The sequence below is a fragment of the Balaenoptera acutorostrata genome, chromosome 9 (assembly GCF_949987535.1).
Source record: "Balaenoptera acutorostrata chromosome 9, mBalAcu1.1, whole genome shotgun sequence".
NCBI classification, from domain to species: domain Eukaryota; kingdom Metazoa; phylum Chordata; class Mammalia; order Artiodactyla; family Balaenopteridae; genus Balaenoptera; species Balaenoptera acutorostrata.
Genome location: NC_080072.1, coordinates 73,877,656 through 73,899,307, shown reverse-complemented (window position 1 = coordinate 73,899,307; position 21,652 = coordinate 73,877,656). Strand labels below are relative to the sequence as shown.

At 35.0% G+C, this 21,652-nt stretch overlaps 1 protein-coding gene across 1 annotated transcript in view; it reads left to right on the top strand.

Moving 5' to 3' along the window:
• SESN3 (sestrin 3) overlaps nt 1–21,099 on the top strand; it is a 73,989-nt gene extending 52,890 nt beyond the window's left edge. The window contains exons 5-10 of the mRNA XM_007191183.2: nt 1,019–1,255; nt 1,772–1,946; nt 7,566–7,684; nt 8,513–8,703; nt 10,850–10,994; nt 13,065–21,099. Coding sequence (XP_007191245.1) covers nt 1,019–1,255; nt 1,772–1,946; nt 7,566–7,684; nt 8,513–8,703; nt 10,850–10,994; nt 13,065–13,151 — 954 coding nt within the window. The 3' untranslated portion in view covers nt 13,152–21,099. The remainder of the gene's footprint in view (nt 1–1,018; nt 1,256–1,771; nt 1,947–7,565; nt 7,685–8,512; nt 8,704–10,849; nt 10,995–13,064) is intronic.
• Nucleotides 21,100–21,652: the final 553 nt, after the last annotated feature.

The window sequence follows — 21,652 nt, the reverse complement described above, 5'->3', positions numbered from 1 at the left end:
ATGCTTCATGAACATCGCACTTTTCAAAAAGTTTGAAAAGCAGAGAAAAATGTAGGTATACTCAGATTATATACTACTACTTATAAAAATAAAAGAAGATATGTAAAATTACATTAGAGTGGTAGAATATGATTGATTTTCCCTTTTTTCCCCCTGAGCTTTTGGTAATTATTAAATTTGTATGTAGTTAAATAATGGAGAGTAAGGCAAAAGCAGTTTTTTGGTTTTGGGTTTTAGCTGTGAAGTGAAACAAATGAAAGTTTTACATTTGTGGTGGGGTGGGGGGGTGAAGGCACAGCAGGACATATCCCCACGCATCCACACGCGCTGAGAAAGAGACAGACAGACAGATAGACAGAGACGGATGGGAGAGGATCCCTGATGGATTAACAGCTGGAATTGGTATTGGAGGGATTACTGCTTTTAATGGTTTCACTTACGATTCCATCATTCATCTGGCGGAGCCAGTAAAATAGCATATAAAAAAGTGCTTTGATATTCTTTATGTCCTTTCAAATGTGAGCTAGTATTCTACAGTTTCTCTCATCTGCTATAGGTTCTTCCTCCGTCAGAGAAGATAACTAAAAGTTAACTTACTGAATAAATTTTTATGTGATTTTTAAGGTAGAGTCTCTACCTTAAAACCTTAAAATGAATGATTTTGCTAGAGAATCTTTAAAGTCCCTTCCCTACTTAAAGTAGCTTCAGTGTTCTTGGATTCTCTAAAATACCTTATTGAAATAGCATAATATTTAAAAGTGCTTTGGAAGCAGAAGTTGCATTGTGTATATAAGGAATTTCAGAGAAGCCACGATGTACTTCTGCTGTTAGGTTTGATAGGTTTAATGTAACATTGTTTGAGCAAAGCTGTATCTTTAATATATGGAACATTTTTAAAGGGAATTTTAAGTATTATAAATGGACATGTGAAATTTTATAGATTTTTCCATACTTTCTAAAATTGCTTTGTAGCATTCTATGATTTTCACTTTTACTCTGATTTGCTTTCTCATTTCAGAAACTTGTCAAAACTGGAGAAAATAATTGGTCTCTGCCCGAACTGGTACATGCTGTGGTCCTACTGGCACATTATCATGCTTTGGCAAGCTTTGTTTTTGGTAGTGGCATCAATCCAGAAAGAGATCCAGAAATCTCCAATGGATTCAGGCTAATATCAGTCAACAATTTCTGTGTGTGTGATCTCGCTAATGACAACAACATAGAGAATGCATCTCTAACAGGCAGCAACTTTGGGGTTAGTTTTCTTAACTGTTTTCTTTACTACTTTGCCTTTTAACTTGCTACGTTAAAAATACCTAGAGAATTTATCTGATTAAACAGGATATTATGTACTTGAAATATTTCATAGAATTTTTATTACTGTAAAAATTTAACCTGTACCTGAAGTTCTGAATTGTCTTAAGGAAGCTTTTAAAGCAAATAGATTACAAATCATGTTACAAATCATAAGGCTGCCTCAATTTTCAAAATAAGTGATAATGTAATTTAACATATACCAAATTCTATAATTCTAGATTAAATAAATCCATTCATATAACCTTTCTGTATTTATAGCTGAAGCAAAAACACTACACTTCTGAAAATGTTTGATTTTGTCATATGATTTTCTTTGGAGTTACTGGAAAACCCACTTAGGAACTTAATAACTCTGCTAGTGCCTCTATGCATAAGGTGACATTGGGAGATGGAGACATTGACTGGAACAACTTTTAATATTAATAACACCCAATATTATCTTCTCTGGCTCCAGATCGTCGATTCTCTAAGTGAGCTAGAGGCCCTAATGGAAAGAATGAAAAGGCTTCAAGAAGAAAGGGAAGATGAAGAGGCATCTCAGGAAGAAATGACCACTCGCTTTGAGAAGGAGAAGAAAGAAAGTCTTTTTGTGGTCTCTGGAGATATTTTTCATTCATTTCCTCATTCAGGTGCTTTTTTATTTCACTGTCTTTGCCTTTTAGTTGTTCTTAGAACCCTGACAGACCACCTTCAGTATTTTCCATATGGATATGTCGAAATGATTTTACTACCATGTTCCTTTCATTTAGTTCTCCTCTACCTGACCCTGATGCCATTGCTTCCCCTCTTATGTTGGTGTATCTTTGAATATATTTCAGATTCAGTTGAGAGGTACTTCAGTTTTGTAGTTCATATTCTATCCTGGATAAAATGTTTTTCAGAGCAGACCAGTTGCTTATAAGGTTAGATAGGAATATTTAATCCATCCTACTTTTGTAATTTTTTTTAATGATAAGTATAATTCTGTTTCGACAGATGTCATTTGTAAGAAATATCTCTGCCTTTTTTGTGGGTGGGGAGTTATGTGGGAGGATTGTTCTCACACTGCCACTTTTTTCCAGATTAGTTCTAAAATTACACTGCGCTTGCATTTGCATTTCTTTGGAGAAACCTTTGGAATTTTATAAGAATATATTATTTAGGTCATTTTCTTAGGTTGAATTTGGAGGAATTCATTCTGTATTAAAAGCTAGGCTTCTTTGCTCTAGTCTTAAAAACACATTTTTTTCCTAATACTCTGAGAGACTTTGAAATAGGAGGGAAACTTTCCAATTATGACTAAAAAAGATATTGAACACCACATAGTAAATGTTATTAAAATAGCATAGACTCAATAGACTTTGAAAGCTTAAACCCTTCAAAGTCATCAATCTACATAACATTTATTTTTAGAGTTCCCTTGGTTTAAAAGAGGGCTTCAAAATGACTAGTCATAAAGCTAGTCAGTCTCATAAATCCTGAAGGTAATTGATTTGGCCATGACTTGTTTGTTAAATATGGCGTTGACCAATAGCTCTCAGAAGTTTTACCAGGAAGAACAAGAACCCCTTTTATCATTTCCCCGATGATTTTTTTTATGAAAGATTTTATCTACCAAATTGAGTATATTTAGTAATAATTTCTCAGAGCTTCTAACCAGCAGGAAATGCCAAATATAAAGAAGCTTATTGTTTTGGTTATTGATTTACTATTCATACTACAAACATTTATTGTAGCCTATGTAATCTCAGCAGGGTGGTAGGTACTAAGGTTTCCAGGCTAAATAAGGCATGATTCCTGCCCTCTGGGGGGCTCTCCTTGCTAGTGAGAGAGAAAGAAATAATTACAATACATGGCAGAATGTGAAGGGTATACGGACCCAGTCGTGGTGGGGGAGGAGTGTGGACAGAAGGGGTCCTAGAGGAGGACTTCCTCCAGCTGCTTGGCTCGAAGCTAAATCTTAGAGACTGGAGTGCAAGGGAGTCTGACGGTGGCTGGGGGATGGGGAGTTGGTGGTGAACAGCATACCTGCCTGAGCCACGGCACGGTGGTAAGGAAACAGGATGGTAGGTGCAGAAGCAAGTGGTTCTGCATTAGGACGTAACTCACGAGGTAGGTAATGTGAGGAGGAAGCTGATTAGGTAGGCAGAAGCCTTATCATGATGACCTTTCTAACCTTACAGAGCATGTAACCTGCCCTATTTTGGACATGTTGAGTTGCAATGTCTCTAAAGCTTCCAGTCTGGATACATCTAGTACAGTGCTTCTCAAACTTTAATGTGCAATTGAGTCACTGAGGAATCTTGTTGAAATGCAGATTTGTATTTGGTCCATCTGGGCCAGGACCTGAGAAGCCTCATTTCTATCACGTCTCTAAGTGATGCCTGTGCTGCTGGTCAGCAAACCGCACTTGGAGCAGCAAGCGTTGAGCAGGAGAGGGTTTTTAAGCTCAAGATAAAGTTTTGGAAGTTATCAGCATATATGTGGGAGTTAAAATCAAAAGGGTTATTTATAAAAATCATCCAGGGAAAACAAATGGGACAAAGGAAAGTAATGAGCCTTCTAGGTAAACCAATATTTTAAAATGTAATTGTATTAAGGTTAGTAACATCTATTCGCTTTTAGACATTAATTTTTGTGTGTATGTATGAAAAATTTTAATATACATCTCTTTATAACTGAAAGAGTAAGTAGACAAAAATCCAGAGAGTATTTAACTTATTTAGCACACTTTAGCTGATTGACATGTATAAAACACTATATCCCAAACTGCAACATATACCATTTTTTTCAAGTGCACATAGAAAATTTCCCAATGTCAACCATATACTGTTAATAAAACAAATGTCAACAAATTTTGAGATTAAAATTTCATGGATCATAACTTTTGACTATAATGGAAGTAAGCTAGAAATCAGTAACAAAAATAACTGGAAACTTCTCAAGTGTTTAGAAATTAAGCAGTATACTTCTAAATAGCACAGAGTGAAAGAAAAAGTTACAATGGTTAGAAAATACTTGGAGCTGAATAGCGGTGAAACATGGCATAGACATTAATTTTTTAAAGCTGCTCTAAGACCATTAGAGCTTAAAGGACATATAAATGTTTTATTTCTTTTAGGTTTTTTTTTTTAGTATTGAAAATATATTTTAGAATCCCAGTCTTTACTTTCTTGGACCCTTGAGCAAGGACTTCTAGCTTCTATAGTGAATTTTGACCAGCAAGTCTTAGACCCTAGCCAAAAATTATGTTCTGATTTTAACAGAAAAGGCTCCATCATTTATAAATTATTCAAGGAAAAATGGTTTCATTATTAACTCTTCACCATTCCCAGTACTAAATTTGCTGGTCACACAAAGATAATAGAAAAATGACTCAGTATGTGGCTAATTGAGTTATTTTTATAGACTTACTACGTTTTAAAATGGAAATAGAAATTAATTTTTCCCTATAACAAGTTTCTTGGTTTGATCAGTGTGATAAAAGCATTTCAGATTCCATGCAGAGATTCTAAGAATAGTTTTTCAAACCTCTTGGAGAAAATAAATGTTTAAAGTGTTCTACAAGGGGAGAATTCGGTAGCTTGATAACAGAGTTAACTAGCTTTTATTGTTTTTTTTTTTTTTCCAAGTTAGAATGGTGTTCCATTACTGTAACATAGTATTTTCTGTAGTATATTAGTAGCCACATCTTAGGAGCAGAAGAATGCAGATAATATGTAAAATAATATTTTGAGTCCAGAGTTTGAAATATTTGTTTAGATAGAATTAAGATTAGAGTTTTAGATTTGTCGATCAGACACATTTTTTTTTTAATTTAAGTTCTTAAGGTAAATTTAGGAAAAAAATATTTGTAGTTTGAGAGAACTTTGTACATTTCCTTCTATGGACAAAATTGTCTAGAAAACAGATCTTGACTGACTCCTAATTTGAAAATGAATAGATGGATATTATTTGTAGGATAAATTCTATCATGTTTGGTTTTACTCTTTATTGTTTATTTTAAAATGTTTAAAGTTCCTATGACAACTTAGAAATATATATGAGCAAAACAAAAGCTAAGAGCAAAGTCAAAGGAGCCAGCTGTGTAATAGTCAACTCCAGGATCGATGTCTGCCAAATGAGACCACCTGGTTGTACAGTGTGGGGGGAAGATCACTTCAAGAGAGGAACTATTTTATAGAACTTATTTATCACTCACTGGTCTTGGTTTAACCCACAAGACTCCTAGTTTTCATAGCAGCCTCAGTGATTGCTACTACATTTTACATTTTTGGCTTCATTTATATTTATTATGTGATGGACTGAATTAAGGAAAGCATAACCTCGTCCATACATGTTAAGAGATAATGCATTGAAAACACCATTTTTTAAGTGTTTCTATTTATCTGAACAGAGGCTGGAGCACAAGGAGACAGGGCAGTGGTTGTGGGGTTGGGTGGGAAGAAGCCTGAGCTTTCTCTTCGGAGAACTGCAAGTCACCTAAAAGCTTCAGATCAGTTTAAGTAGTTTAATGTTTACAAGTTTCCCACATCGTCTTAAACTAACCCACACTGTATTCGTTTCTGACACTCAGTACTGATAATGGTATTAGTAACTTACAGTTAGTTTTATTTCTTAAGTATATATTTCTTAAGTATATATTTATTTTCATATTATTTCTTAAGTATATTTCTTAAGTATATATTTCTTAAGTATATATTTATTTCTTAAGTATATATTTCTTTTCATATTAATGAAACAATGAAAAAATAGATATTAAGTACATAGCATAGTATCTGGTATACTGTAAGTACTCAACAAGTGCTAGTTTCTTCTCTTTATGTGTAATAAGTTACGTAAGATTTTAATAAGCTGTTTCCTAGGTTGGGTAGCCTGGGCACTTGAGCTTTCCTGCCTATATTAAGCACCCTAATTAGTCCATGCTAAGGGAACTAAGGAAGGGTCAAAACTCGTGAGAAAAGAATAATTGCTAGGATTTTCATGAATAGCAAAGATTAAAGATAATTCAGGTACCACTAGTCTATTACGTCTTTCAGATGAATTACTGTAATTGCACTTGTATTTTAAGCTTATCAAGACTGTCCACTTGAGGATTATAACTTTTTATTATGCCACAAAATTGTTTCATTACTATTATTTAATATTTATTTATTTATTAAATGTTAAATTTATTTAATATTAATTAAAACACTTATTAGGAAAATACTGTTCTTTATGTGGAAGAAACTAGTGTTTTATTTTGAAAAATATGTGTTCATTTTCTATAGTAGAAGGTAGTAAATAAAGGTTGTTCATTCCCTTTTAGTGGTTGAAATCAGAAAAAGAGTAATTATAAAGACAGACTAACCTAGGGAAAAAAAAAAAGTAAGTTAAAAAAGAATTATCTTTAAACCAAATTAACACGCATTGGACATTTACAATTTTTCAGTGGTAAATTTTTAATATTATCAAGTATACAGAAGTCAACTGTCTTAAAATATTATTATAGTCTTCTGTCTTTCTGAATGCCACTTTGATAATATTCTAATCACAGTCTCAGAAGCACATTGTTTACTTCATATGTTGTATACCTTGTTGTTTTCATGTACACAGAAACGCGCATGTATCTTAGGTGTAAAACTTAATGAACTTTACACACAAACTGATCCTTCCTGTTTAACTAGCACCCAAATCAACTAAGGGAATAATAGTGGTACCCAAAAGTCTACTTTCCTCCCTGTTGTGAGCCCTTACCAGTTCTCCCTGGATGCCTCTTTGTAAGCTAAAAATGAACTCTATTGAACTAATTTTCACTGTGAATACATCCAGATGAAACACCATCTAATTTTAATAAAATTCATCTTAACATTAAACTCAATTTTAAGTGGTCTTTCACCTTCATCCCTTCTCTTTCCCCACATCCTACTTCATCCCCTGGAGAGATCAAAAAAATTTTTAAGCTTTATATTCAAAGGCCTGTGCTATCTTCCTTTTCTAAATAAATAAAACACTTGTATTGATCCTTGACTACTACTATTTAGATATTTAGTCAATTTTTTGCCTGGGTAACTACAGCTGAATGTTACGATTGCCAATATTTGGTAATGAAATTGTATTCAAAACTTCAGCTAAAGATATTTTATGTGAATTTAAGCCATGTAGTCAATATTGTCACTTTGGAAAGCCATGGAAAAGCTAAGCGAAAAAGTGGAGGAAAATGAAGCTGATTCATTTGTTCTAACTCCGTATGGTTTCCTTAACACTAGATTGTTCATTATTGTCCTTAGATTTTGAGGATGACATGATTATAACATCTGATGTCTCCCGATATATCGAAGACCCTGGTTTTGGGTATGAAGACTTTGCCAGACGAGGAGAGGAGCATTTGCCAACATTCCGAGCTCAGGTATGAGATGCCTTTAATTCAGAGAAACTGGAGAAGAGATACTGTCATTTTAATTGTGAAATGTTGAAATGTAAATAAATTGACTTCTAAATAAATTAATAGAACATTTCGATAGAATCTGTAAATAACTTTATTTAACCTAGTTTTCGGCCTTGTCTAATTTGATGTCCCAGTTGATGGATTATTATTTCAACATTAACCCCCTTAGAAGGCAAAAGGAAACTACTTTATTCAGTTACTTGCATTATTACATGATAGTTGTATAATGTTCTTTTTTGGAGAGGGCAGGGAGGAAATCGAGTGATATGTTCACATTTATAATAAAAAGGCATTTTGTAATAAGATCATATACATCAGTAGCTACAGGCTTAAGGGCCACCCCCTCCCCAGCCCTAGAAAAGAGCCATGGTAGTGATGTGGTTCATAAAAAGTGTATGAGTGTGAATAAAGACAGACTCCTCCGTGCTTGCTTCATATGATCTGCTAACCATCCGTGTCACTGAGTAGGTTTAGTCATATAGGAATATTCCAAGGTCTTCTGGGGTCCTCCCAAATGAGGGCATAGTTTGCACAGTACTTGACCACAGGAGGTAACCAGAGTTCATCACCAGTGTGCCAAACCCTGGACCCACCGAGGAAACAGCACAGCACTCCCATCTACAAACTGATGGGAAGCGTTCTTGGTAAAGCTACAAACTTGGAATTAGTGAAAGAATTACGGACTTTGAAATATCTCCACTTAACTTGCTTCAGTAGTTATACTTAAAAACATAGACTTTAAATGGAGAGTGACCGTTTTGTAATTGGAGATACATTTTATTTTTTTAGGACTATACCTGGGAAAATCATGGGTTCTCCCTGGTGAACAGACTTTATTCTGACATTGGACATCTTCTTGATGAGAAGTTCCGCATGGTCTACAATCTCACCTATAACACTATGGCCACCCATGAGGATGTTGACACAACCATGCTGCGCAGAGCTTTATTTAACTACGTTCACTGTATGTTCGGAATCAGGTATGGTCATCATGGAGACAGTTTTATATGTTTCTAAGTGAAAATTCTGGCATGCGTCTTACTTCTATCCCATTGAGGGGTATATGCTTCTGGGGAGAAAATATTACATGTGGACTTGAGATTTTTAAAAATTAATTCTGTCTTATAGAAAAGCATTTTTCTTTGTTTAACTGCTACGAATCTTAACATGCATATATAACTATAGTAGTTAGAATCTACTAAGGAAGGAAAAGAGTATCAGTAATCATTGGGGATAGGAGAGAATCACTCAGTATGAGAATCCTTACTGGACGAACTGGGCATTTAAAAATGTATATATTATGTCCCTTTAGATAGCAATAAGAAGTGCTGGCTGGTTGGTTGGTTAGTTTTTGGAGGAATGGTAATTAAGGCATAAATAAAACTAGGGTAGAGTCCTCCCTCATAAAGCTCACATAAGCTCACATAAGAACACTGAAATGAAACTGTAAGTCGACATAAATTAGCGGTCTCTAAATTTAGAAAATTAGAATTGAGAGGACAGGGAGTCAATGAGTGAATGAGACTGAATGGTCTAATGAGGAAAGCTCTTTTGGAGAACATCCTTTTTGAGCTGGGTTTTGAAGACTTTTATGGAGAGGGATTTGCAGAAAGAGAAAATCCCCTTCAGTCAACTGAATGAATACATTCAGTTGACTGAAGAAAATCCTCATTCAGTCAACTGAATGAATACATTCAGTTGAATCTATACTATATCCTTTCTGATATAGTATCAGAAAGCCTTTATGGAATGGAATTAAAATTCAATTTGTTAAGCAACGTGGTTTCTATAACTTTTAAAAAAATCCCAAATTTCCTGAAAAATCAACTAATAATGAAATAGTCCACCTAAAGGACACTATTACAATGGTAAATAATAAATCTATTTGCCCATTTACCATTCTAGAAAGAATCATCACACTTTAAAACAGATATTATACCAACCTAATTAAGAAAAATAAACACTGATAGGTTTTAATTCAGTTGCAATAAATATTTATTATATTCAAGACTATAGATAACAAATATTATGGTGATTGTATTTCTCTGTTGGATGCTACTAAATAAAGTTTATATAAAATCCTGGAGGCTTTTTTTTTAAAAACTAAGCGTTATGTTTGGGTTAGAAAGCAACAGAAAATATAGAAGAGAAATCCCACAAGCTCCCACTCCTACATTTACCCTTGTATCTGCCTCTGTGCCTGTCTGCTCTTTCTTCTCTCATAGTATGGATGAACTGTCTACACTCCTATGTTCTTGGGCATAGAATCCCATCTCCTCTCATCTTCAAAAGATCCCTGTTCTAGCAATTCTCCCTTCTCCCTCCTGCATAATCAACTTTACTCTCTTAATCAGATCTTTCCCATCAGTATATAAACATGCTATTATTTCTCTCATCATCTTAAAAAAAAATATCCTTTCTTCATCCTTCTTTTCCCTCTGGCTGTTGCCTCATGTTTCTGCTCCCATGCACAGCAAATCTCTTTGAAAAAGCTTTGTATGTCTACTGTCACCATTTTCTCATCTCCCATTCTCTTGTGAACCGACTGCAGTATCAGGCTTTTACTCCTGTTACGTCAACAAAGCTGCTCTTACTGAGGTTGTCCGTGACCTCTGCATAGCTCCTTGCCGTGGTCAGTTCTCAGTAGCATCTTCTTTGACTAGTCAGTAGCATTGGACGCAATTGATTATCCTCTCTTCCTTGAAATGGGAAGCCCTAGACTCCTGCGTTAGGGCTCAAATGTCAGCATCTCAGAGAAGCCTTCCTGCCCACTCTATCTAAAATCACAATTCCCCTCCCAGCCTCCAGTTGCATTTTATCGCCATAGCAGTTATCACTATCTGATACATTGTATGGTTTTCTTTTTCATTTCTTTCTTTTTTCTCCAGTAGAATTTAAATTCCCCGGGTCCAGTGATTTTTGTCTATTTTGTTCATTTGTGTATCACCAGTGCCTAGGGGAGTAACATGGTGGCACATAATAGACACTCAGTAACTATTTGTTAGGTGAATTAACGAATGAGCTTTTGGTATTTAATTACTAGGTAATTATTGTGTCTTGGTATAATTTTAGAAGTCAGAAATTTTGATTCTGTCATTCTAAATCTTGTTGTCATATTGCTTATAGGTATGATGACTATGATTATGGAGAAGTTAATCAATTACTTGAACGAAGCCTGAAGGTTTACATTAAGACAGTGACCTGCTATCCTGAGAGGACTACCAAGCGCATGTATGATAGTTACTGGCGTCAGTTCAAACACTCAGAAAAGGTGTGTTTCGTGACTAAACCTTTTACCGTAGACCAATATTCAATATAAGGAGTAATGATTATGAAAAAATTATACATGAAAATATTAATAAATTAGCTCCATCAAAGAAATGGAAGTGGCATCATCTGGCCATCTGTTTTTCTTTCAGTGATTTTAAATTAGGTTTTATTGAGTATTAACTAAATTTTGGTTATGTGTTTTGTCCAGTGTGCTGTATAAAGTAAAAGTTTAGCATTGGCCTTTGAAAGATTGGATCTGAATATTGATATTTTAAAAGTACATTTGGGAAACTGTCCACCATCCTACTAGTAAAAATCAAACCCTCAGAGATGTTGTGTGAGCTATAATTGTATATTATTGTATGCCCAGAAGGCATATCCATTTAAAGATTCTTTCACTCTAGCCATTACAGTTAACCTCTTAGAACAAGGGTTTCTCATTCCAATTTGGTAATTTGGTATTTTGACAATATAATGGATTTGGATCTTTTGAGCCAAATATGTTATTATATGAGGATATTTCTTTGCATTGAAATATATAGGAATCCTTATTTAAGACCTAATAAATGTTAAGGATCTTTACCAATATACTAGTACAGTATAAGTATGGCTATAAATCCTAGGTCTTTGACCTTAAAGTCCACGAATCTTCCATTTATATCACAGTTTCTAAGCTTGAGAAGAAAACGTTTTAGGGTCCTAATATTCACTCAATAACCATATGACTTTGATAAAGAATGTTATGACCTCAATCCCTAGCAGACTTTCTTGAAGTCTTAGAGCCGATCACACATCAGATAAATAAATACCCATTTGCCTCCAGCATCTCTCCGAGATGGATCGCTATGCTCTGCTTTTATGTTTGCATTAGATTTTCTCCCTTTACTAGGTGGTATCTAGAAATTCTCCTTACCCATCAAGAGAATAGATCCAACAATACATCTAACCTATAGAAAGATATCAAAATAATCTAAATATGTCACAACATATTTCTTTGTAAAAATTTTGAAAATATGTGGGTATATAATTTAACCTATCGGATGAGCTGTATCCCCCCCCCAAAAAAGTTAGGTGCTTGTTCACAGCTGTATCTGAAAGACTCTAGGCAAACTATGCATATCTGAGTACCAGACACTAATTCCAAACTGCTTTAGGCTTCACATTTTCACTTTAATATCTCCCAAGTACAGGCATACCTCAAAGATATTATGGGTTTGGTTCCAGACCACTGCACTAAAGTGAATATCACAATAAAGGGAGTCACGTGAATTTTTGATTTCCCAGTGCATATAAAAGTTATGTTTACACTATATTGTAGTCTATTAAGTATATAATAGCATTATGTCTTAAAAAACAGTATACCTACCTTAATTTAAAAAAATGCTTTATCACTAAAAAGTGCTAACCATCATTTGAACCTTCAGTGAGTCATAATCTTTTTGCTGGTGGAGGGTTTGAAATGTTGTGAGGATTCCCAAATATGACACAGAGACACAAAGCGAGTAAACGCTGTTGGAAAAATGACGCCCATAGACTTGCTTGACGCAGCGTTGCCACAAACCTTCAGTTTGTAAAAAACACAGTTATCTGTAAAGTGCCATAAAGCAAAGCATGATAAAACGAGGTATGCCTGTAAATAGTAAGAAATGTTTTTAAAAGCTCTCCAAGGAATAAGCACAGGCTATAAGAAACGTGGGGCTGAGTTTTAGCCATATAAAATTTTACAACTGGAAGAACGTGTAATTTGTAGGAAAATTGTGATTTGTAAAAATTAGTTTTATTTTATAACCCAAAAGATTGACTGGCTTTACATAACATCTATCCTAACAAAATTATTGGACGTTTTTAAGACTTTAGGGGTCATTTTTACTGCTCACTTTTTTTTATAAATGCAGTTTTCTTATGAGTATTACATCATGTACATGCATAAATATGCCCAGGCATGTGTGTTTGTATATGTGTCTGTAATACCCATGAAAAACATTTGTGAATGTCTGATAAATGAAAAAAAAATTAAAGTTTTTTCAGTTGTTTATAATGGTCACTAAATTGGTAACACTTTCATTTCTAGGTTCACGTAAATTTACTTCTAATGGAAGCACGGATGCAAGCTGAGCTTCTCTATGCTCTTCGTGCCATAACTCGGCATTTGACCTGAAGCATCATCCAGGGAAAATGTCATATATGTGTAAAGACCTTTTCACATAGAATATACATCAGAAGCTGTTTGTGATGTAGCATCAAACATTATCCAATTCTCTAGTGTCAAAGTTTTAGCCGTTTTTTTGGGGGCGGCTGTAATGTGCAATGATGTTATTTTCTTTTTCTTGATGCTTAACATGACTAACAATTGCAAAAATAATACTGAGGAGCACTACTTGGCATTGTTTATAGTTGGGTTTTTGGATACTGATCATAAATCATGAACCTGGTTTGTTAATGCTTAACTTCAGTGCTTTGGGGTTTGTGTGTATGTGTATTTTTGTTCTTTCCTTTTTTTTTTTTTTATAATATGGAAAAGCGCTTACAATCTGCTCGAGCAATTGTTTTTCAGATATTGGAATTCAGCAATGAATGACCTTCTCTGGCCATTCTAGAATTTTAATGTTGTGTCCTAAATCTGGTGGAGGAGAAGCATGCGCTGTTGAACTAAGCTGCTCACAGGACACTCATCTGTGTCCCCAGGAGATTATTTGTCAGGCACTGTTTATTTTTTTTTGTTTGTTTATTTGTTTGTTTTTTTTTACTGCTATTGGCGATAACATGAAATGTGATACAGCCATTGTCCATAATTTAATGTGAAATTGATCATGATGAATTCTATAGCATGCTACTGAAATGCCAAATTCAGCTAGTTTCTTTCTCTTCTGAAACAGAAGTTTCCGTTTTCCATATCAGATGTATATATTAAAAGTGGAATTATGCACAATCCTTTCTATCACTGACAGTAATCCTCAGTCATCAGAAATAATCAGTGCTTGCAGGGCTACTTGCAGTTCATTTAGTTGGCACATATAAACATGTACCCACATATGACTGACCAAAAATTTTCTTTGCACATTTTTCTTTTCTCATAGTGTTTTCTATATTGCAGTAAGCGGAGGAAGGTTAATATACCTATATTTTTTCCTGCTAGGCTTTTAGAACTTATTTTCCATGGTTTTTCTTATGATAGGTTAAACAGTTTATTATTCAAAGGTAAAAATTGTGTTTCTATGCATTAATGTGATTGAACGACAACAACAAAAGAGTGCAATATGTTAAAAAAAATACTCAACAGACTTTCCCCCTATTATGTCACTGCAGAAGTGTCCTTTTAACAGAGAGCCATAAAGAAATTTGGTTCAGATTTCTTTATCGCCCAAGGCTTTTGCCTTCCTGGGGTTGAACAATGTTCCTTTCATAATGCCAAAGCATCCCCTTCCCCAGAAAAATCTCTTTGGACAACTGGTTAAAAAAAGATCTCAAGTCTTAAGGGAAGAAAAAGCATCCCGAAAGTCACATTTTTGCATTGGTTTGTGTTACTTGATTAGATTATCTTCACAGAGCACAACGTTATGTGTTTATAGCTTTAATTTATATTATGTTAATGAACCAGTGAAGTGCCTAAAGAGATGCTTACAGCTATCCAGTAGGACACGACTGCACTGCTTAAACACTTTTTGGTTAACTAAGGGTGACTTGAATTTTACACAAACATGCTAATTGTTTTAAAACAGATCCATTTTTTCATAGTGAATAAGATAGTTAAAAATTTCCGTTAGAGTTCCCACAAAGATTTCATTTTAGACTTACTTGTTATCTAGGATTTACTTTTTTTCTCTCATGAAAGAATTGTGGACTAGTGTTCTGTTCAATCATTTTCCCCTTCCATTTATCATCCTTTTCTGGTACAATCCATTAGGTTGCTTTCTTTTAGGCTTTGTTCTAGATAGGAAAATAGAAAGATGACTGTAAACCTATGAATATGAGATAGTTCTGCATTTTTAGATTCCAGGATTTTGTTTGAAATCTTCCACTTGAGGAAAAAAATTGCTAATTTTTTTTAAGACATGGTGGTTTATTTAAAGAGATTATTCAAAGAACTCATGTCAGATCTAGTCTGTTTTGTTTATTGCATATACAATATGTTGATTTTATGCCATATCACATTATATAGATATGTGTTAACCACGAAGAAAGTCTTTAGGGGAATGGCAAAATACGAATGACAACATGCATGTCCATTTGACTTCCCTAATTTTAGAACTTTCAAGTTGAGGATATCCTTTACTCTTGCCTTTTTTTTTCTTGTTTTTTTTTCCTAGCATTCTTTCAGTTAATATCCCTATGTTTTTGTGCAGGTGACCTGTATTACAGGATAAAAAATGATTTTTATATATTGAAAAGGAGGAGAAATTCTCACAGAACACCATATGAGCTTTAGACCAAAAGGGGAAACAAGGTTTAAGTAACTAAAAAGGCCACTTAGTTTTTTTTGTGTGTGTTCCCCCCAACCCCCCGGAAATGTAGGTAGTTGGAGTTGGGTTATGGAAATATTAGTGCCTTTACTAGATCTCTTTCCTAGCAAGGTTTCTTATTAGCTCAGCATCGATCTGTCTCATCACTAATCAGGAAAATCAGTTGACTTGGAACTAGAAACAAAAACAAAACAATATATTTATGAACCTCACTGAATCAGCCTAGAAAAGTTGACTTTGAAGGTGCCAAAGCACCTGCCAAGATGCAGCACACACAGCCTTCCAGGTTGTGAAATCCATTGTACAGCGAGTTTGCTGTGAACTTCAGCTAATGCAAACTTGAAATTCTGATGCGGTTTTCCAGGGTGGTATTTTTTCAGAGTATTGAATTTACTATGTAGTAATTTATAGTATAGCTTTTTATATTAAAATGTGATATTTTTTAAAGAGATATCTGGTTCAATTGGTGTATTGATGTGACTATACGATCTGCTAACCCACCCCTTGGGCTCTCATTGTGCCAAACTGAGATGTGCAGGTGTGCGTGAGAAAAGCACACGTGAATGGGAAGTCTCTAACTCCGTTGCTTATTATTTTCAAAATAGTCTAATAATCCACTCATGTATATGCTTGGTGGATAGCCGTTTACTTTTGAATTTCAAGTTTTCCCACTTCCAGTTATAACTCTCAATTTCTCAGATCACCTTAGGAAAATCCAACTACTCTCCTCTCTGAAAGTAAATCTTGAACCCAATCCCTTGACTGCGGGAGTGGCCAGGAAGGTGCCTCCTTGGAGCCTTCTGATGAGGCTTTCTCAGATGGACTTGTGATAATTAGAGGAAAACAGGCTTTTGAGACGGGACAACTTATTATTTCTTCACCTTTTTGAGCTAAGGATACTATCTCAGTCTCAGGAAGAATCTTTGTCCCATTTGGGGACTTTTTAAAATAAAGAATGGCTAGTGTGGAATCTGGGGCATGGCCTTGGCCTGTAATTATGACTTTAAACCCAAATAATAGTGACAGAGCAACACAGGACTGTCTTAGAACAGAAAACTCGATGTCAGCTTTATGTCAAAATCGTATTTGAACCAGAGCCCCTATGTTAATTGTATTATAAAGTCCCTTAAATTGGGATTGACCTATATACACTAACTAATAAGTGTAAAATAGATAACTAATGAGAACCTGCTGTGTAGCACAGGGAACTCTACTTCATTTCGCTGTACAGTAGAAACTAACACAACATTGTAAAACAAATATACCCCAATACAAAATAAATAAATTAATTAAGTCCCTTAAAAATTTTAAATGCTTCTAACAACTAGTTAACATTATTCCTGAGCAACTTTTTTTCCCACCTCATAGAGTTTTTAAATCCAAAATCTTAGATCTTTATACCACAGCAAAATGAAATTATCAACGAACAATTAAAGATCTGTACTTAAAAATAGTTCACCACTTTCATGCAGAGCGCATGCATATAGGATGGTAAGATTCTTTTAAACTCTAAGGACAATTCGTCAGGGAAAAAAAATTTTCAGTGCATATTATAAAAATGATTTGCACTGTGCTAGTAAAATGAGGTTTTTGTTTTGTTTTATGTTGTGTTTTAAAGACATTTCTAAATCATTCCTCTGGAAAGCAAGACCTTAAACTCTTCTCTTTATCTAAGGGGACTTTTTCTTCTTTTATGCAAATAGACGGTCTTGCATGAAGTGAAAATTATGCAACAATAACGTTATATAAATAGTACAGGAAATTTGCTAACAGTATAATTCAACAGCAAACCGAAAGGTATATGGCTCCTCTATTCAGATCGAGTTTTAAGTTACCTAATTTCATAGTCAGAAACTATTCTAGGTGGCCATAGTCATAAACTATGTTTCCCGATTATACCCCTCTGGAGACTGAGAATCAAATAATCTTTCCTTAAAACAGTACTGTAACATGAATGTATTCATCTCAGTCAACAGAACTTCAGTGCCCCCTGTATGTGTAGATTACTTCCATGCTAATTTGGCTTCGTTAGTAGTATCCGCTCAGGTGAGACCTAGAACAAAAATATCTGGGGTGAAATGGATCATAGAGGTAGAGGTACCTGTCAAGGCAGAACCCTGTGAGGAAGGAAGAGTCTTTCAAAGAACACATGGACCATAATTCTAAGAGCGTGACTGCCCTCAGCATCACACACCTAATCTAAAGGAGCACTTCCTATTGTGGGAGCTTCTGCCTACATTCAGCCCGTCCTTCCCTGCCTGCTTTCTCTTTCTCCAAGTGCCTCGACCTCTACCACGCTCGCTCTCTTCCCCTCCCCTCAGCCCATCTTGGTCTGAGCGCCTTTTCACAATCCAAATGAAACACCACCAGCCACCTGCTGATCGTCACCAGCATTTACTTTCCCCAGTTACTTTTTCTCCATCCATGAGGAATACGACTTGTCCCAACTCCCTCGAAATCCCTCTACCATCTAGCTATATCTTGGCTAACCTTTGCCCTAGACACCTTACCAGATCTAATGCAGCACCACGTGTAATCTCGTCCATCCCATACTGTTCTACCCTTTCCCAGCTGCCGAAATATCTTGCTCTCCTCTACCTCATCCCCAAAGAGCCTATAAACTCAGAGTATCCAACCTTTTCATGGATTCACTCTCCGTTGTTCAGTAATACTACTTCCATATTTTAAATAAATCATAGAAGATTTTTGCCTTCTATCAAAGTAGGAATCTTTATATTTATACATGATACAGAAATTGAACTATTTCTACCATGCAGAATTTAGCATTTAGCAGGATTTTAAAGTGATTGAATTGCCATCTTAACCTGGATCTATATTTGGTTAGTCCAAGTTATTTGAATGTAAAGTGAAAATTCTCCAGCAATCCAGATTGATCTGTAACCTATCAATGGAACAGGAAGTTTCTGGCATACGAATGGGTGGTGTTTCAGACATTTGTTTTATTGGTGTCATTTGGGCCTTGAAACACATTTCCAATAGAAGGACATATGATAAAGGATGTTTAGGTGGTCCCATTGGATCACAGAAGACCATTTGATTTATAATATAGATAAAATGCCATAAAATTGGCTACATAATGGTTTGATCAAGCTTCCCTAGGTTAGACTAAGCTTCTAACCCCTATTCCTACCCTATTCTCATGGGGGAAAATGAGCTACGGGATGAAAAGGGAATGCACTGCCTTCGTAGTCCGTATAACCATGGCTGCACTTCCGGTATATCCAGACAGTATCATTAAGGAACAGGAAACGCACAGAAGAGGAAGAAGCAGCAGTTCTTCCTCTATAGCCAGTGCCTGCTCAGTGTGGTCCATAGATGAACACTGTCAGGCTTCTAACGTGGGGCGTGTTTATCTATAGACGCTTGTCTGACCTGAAGACAAACCCCCCTTGTTTGAAAGTACAGATTATTATGATCTACAGTGGTATTTGGATGGCCTTCCACACCCGTTCATGAACAACCCAACCTGATAACAGAGTCTAGTCAATTCCTTTAAGGGCCCAGAAATGAATAGATGCCCAGTTAAGAAATGAGACTTGAATGATGGAGACTGAAAGGATGGTTTTTATTAAATCATATGTCATGAAGTATTCATTCTAGCTTTAAATTAATTATGACTGCACCACCATGAAGTCCAGAGTTGAAAACAGAAGGAATATGGGGGCGGTGGGTGGGGGGATGCATATCTGATTCTTTTCAATGCTTGTGGAAATCTTTGAAATAATAAAATGCATACTATAAAATAGCCATTAGAACAAACACCCCATTTTACAGCTCATAGGACAGCATCAAATGTTAGTAAGTCTAAATATGATAAATGTAATTTTTGGTATGTAAATTTGCTAAAACAGTCTATTTTCTTGCACCCCTGAGTTTAACCTCTTAAAATGAATGTATAATTTTAACAGAAAGAATATCAAAAGGAGAGACACTCTCTAGTCTTTAATGTTAAAATATTGTTTATGAATGCTGATTAGCTTAAGTATATGCATTATGACACTTACTGAATGAAACTGATTATACGTCTCTTTCTCGAGTTAGTCATTACAAATTGTCAACTGACTCCCAAATCTGATAAGGAAGGATCAAAAGGTAGGATAAAGGAAATGTATCAGTTGGGTAGCCAAGAAATTTCCTTCGTAATGTTGAGACTGTCCTCTCCTTTCTGAATTTCACTGGTTCGCTAAAATAAAGGGTAAGCGTTAAATGGTACCCTTGTTCATCAAGGAAAGAAAGTCATCCCAACTCTATATCTACTGCAGATAATTTCTTTTACATCCATATATCTACCCTGGAAAGAAAATGCAATTTTTCCCTTCCTCTTTCTCCTCACATTTACTCTTTTCAATCTGATAAGATAGACACAGAAAGCAAACCACAAGCCAGTTTGGCATCTTCTCCATGCTAATAGAATACTCACAGCCACATGCACAGTTGGAGCAAGGTTACAAAGAACCCTGTCAGGTCAACTTGGAACATGGCCTTGCTACTTGGATTAGCTCCTTCAAACCTGAAAATAACTTTCCTGGTCATGGAAGAACTGGATGTATCCTTTAGCTTATGAAATAGGATTTGAACTTGAAATCTCTTTTTTTTTTAACCTGATTTTGCAGAGCAGCTACATCATGAATGTATATATTAAGACTCTGTAGCTGAATTGCACATGAAATCAGATTGCCAACTTCTTATCTTTCAATTTTAGACATCATTTTATCCTTAAGTTGTGAGTGATATATGTAGCATGCTGTGAAACGTCTGTTATAGTTCTTTAATTCATCAGTATTAATACAGAGTTATCTTTTGCGTTCCTTGGTACTTTTTATTCCATGTAATCAGAAGCTGTGATGTTTTGCCTTTGTAGTCCTGTGCTTTGTTACTGTAATTTTTTTTTTACGAAGCACGTGACTTTGGACTAACGTGAGGCGGATGACGTGATCTTTAAGACTGCTATATATCTATCAGTCTCTTACTATATAAGGTTTTCAATTAGAATAAGCTTTTATCAAATAGATCATTGATGCAATTTAGGATTCACACAATTTTCAGTGTCAAATGGCGGTCTTACATTTATAGTTTCAATTCTGAAAATAGCAAACTTGCTAAACAGCCACTTTAAACTTGTTCTGGCAAATCAGACCCTGCTGTAGATATAGTCTAAGTTAGTTAACCATATAAGCCTTTTCAACTATTATGCCCTCCACATAAGTCAGCAGTTAAGAAGATTATAGAACCCATGAAAGCTTTTTGTATGTATAACTAGGTTTTATTTTTCTTATGTTGCTGATTCTACAGTTCTGACTAAAGCTGACCTGAATGGATCAGTTTTTGTGTAATATTCTAGTGCTTTAATGCCTCTTTTTTTTTTTTTTTGGAGGGATGGGTAATATTATTTGAACAGATGCAGAAGGAACTGTTGGTGAGTCAAGGCAAACACATTTGAAATAAAGGAACTGTGTATTAACATGTTAACAATTCATAACTGCACTTTTTATGACATTTTGAAAATCTATTTATAGGTACAGAACAATGGGTTTTGTTAAACTGTATCACATTTATACTTGCAGAAATTTATTTCATTGTTATTAGTAGGAATTTTATTGGTTCAATAAAATTGGCAAAACTGAACACTCTTTGCTTTTATGTATATATATTTAAATTAATATTAGAGTAGCATTCTTTCCTAGGTTTGTTTCTGCTTAAATTATTGGACATGCATTCTGAAAGACATCAGCATTGTAAGAGTCATTTTTTTCCCCTTATTTCTTCCTGACCCACAGTTTTCTTGTGATATTTCTTACAATCACTTGATACTGCATTAATGGAATACTGCAATAGTGTAAGTTGTGCAAAACGTACAGTTATTGTTACCTTTGAAAATGTCCATTGTGATCTCAGCAAAAGGCAAATTAGTTTCACTATTATCTCTTATTAACCAAAAATAGTAAGGTAGAATGAGGAAAGGGGCATTGAACCTGGGGTCAGAGCTTGAATTCAAAGCTCTTTTTTCACATTCTACTAGCTTTGTGACCTTAAGTAATTTGATCTCTAGGAACCTCGATTTCTGTACCACCATCTGAGGGGCATAATGCCTTCTTGAGATGGTTGTTTGAGATTAGGTGAAGTGTAATAATGTATTTGAAATATGCAGTACAGTGATGACTCTGAGCAAATAAATGAG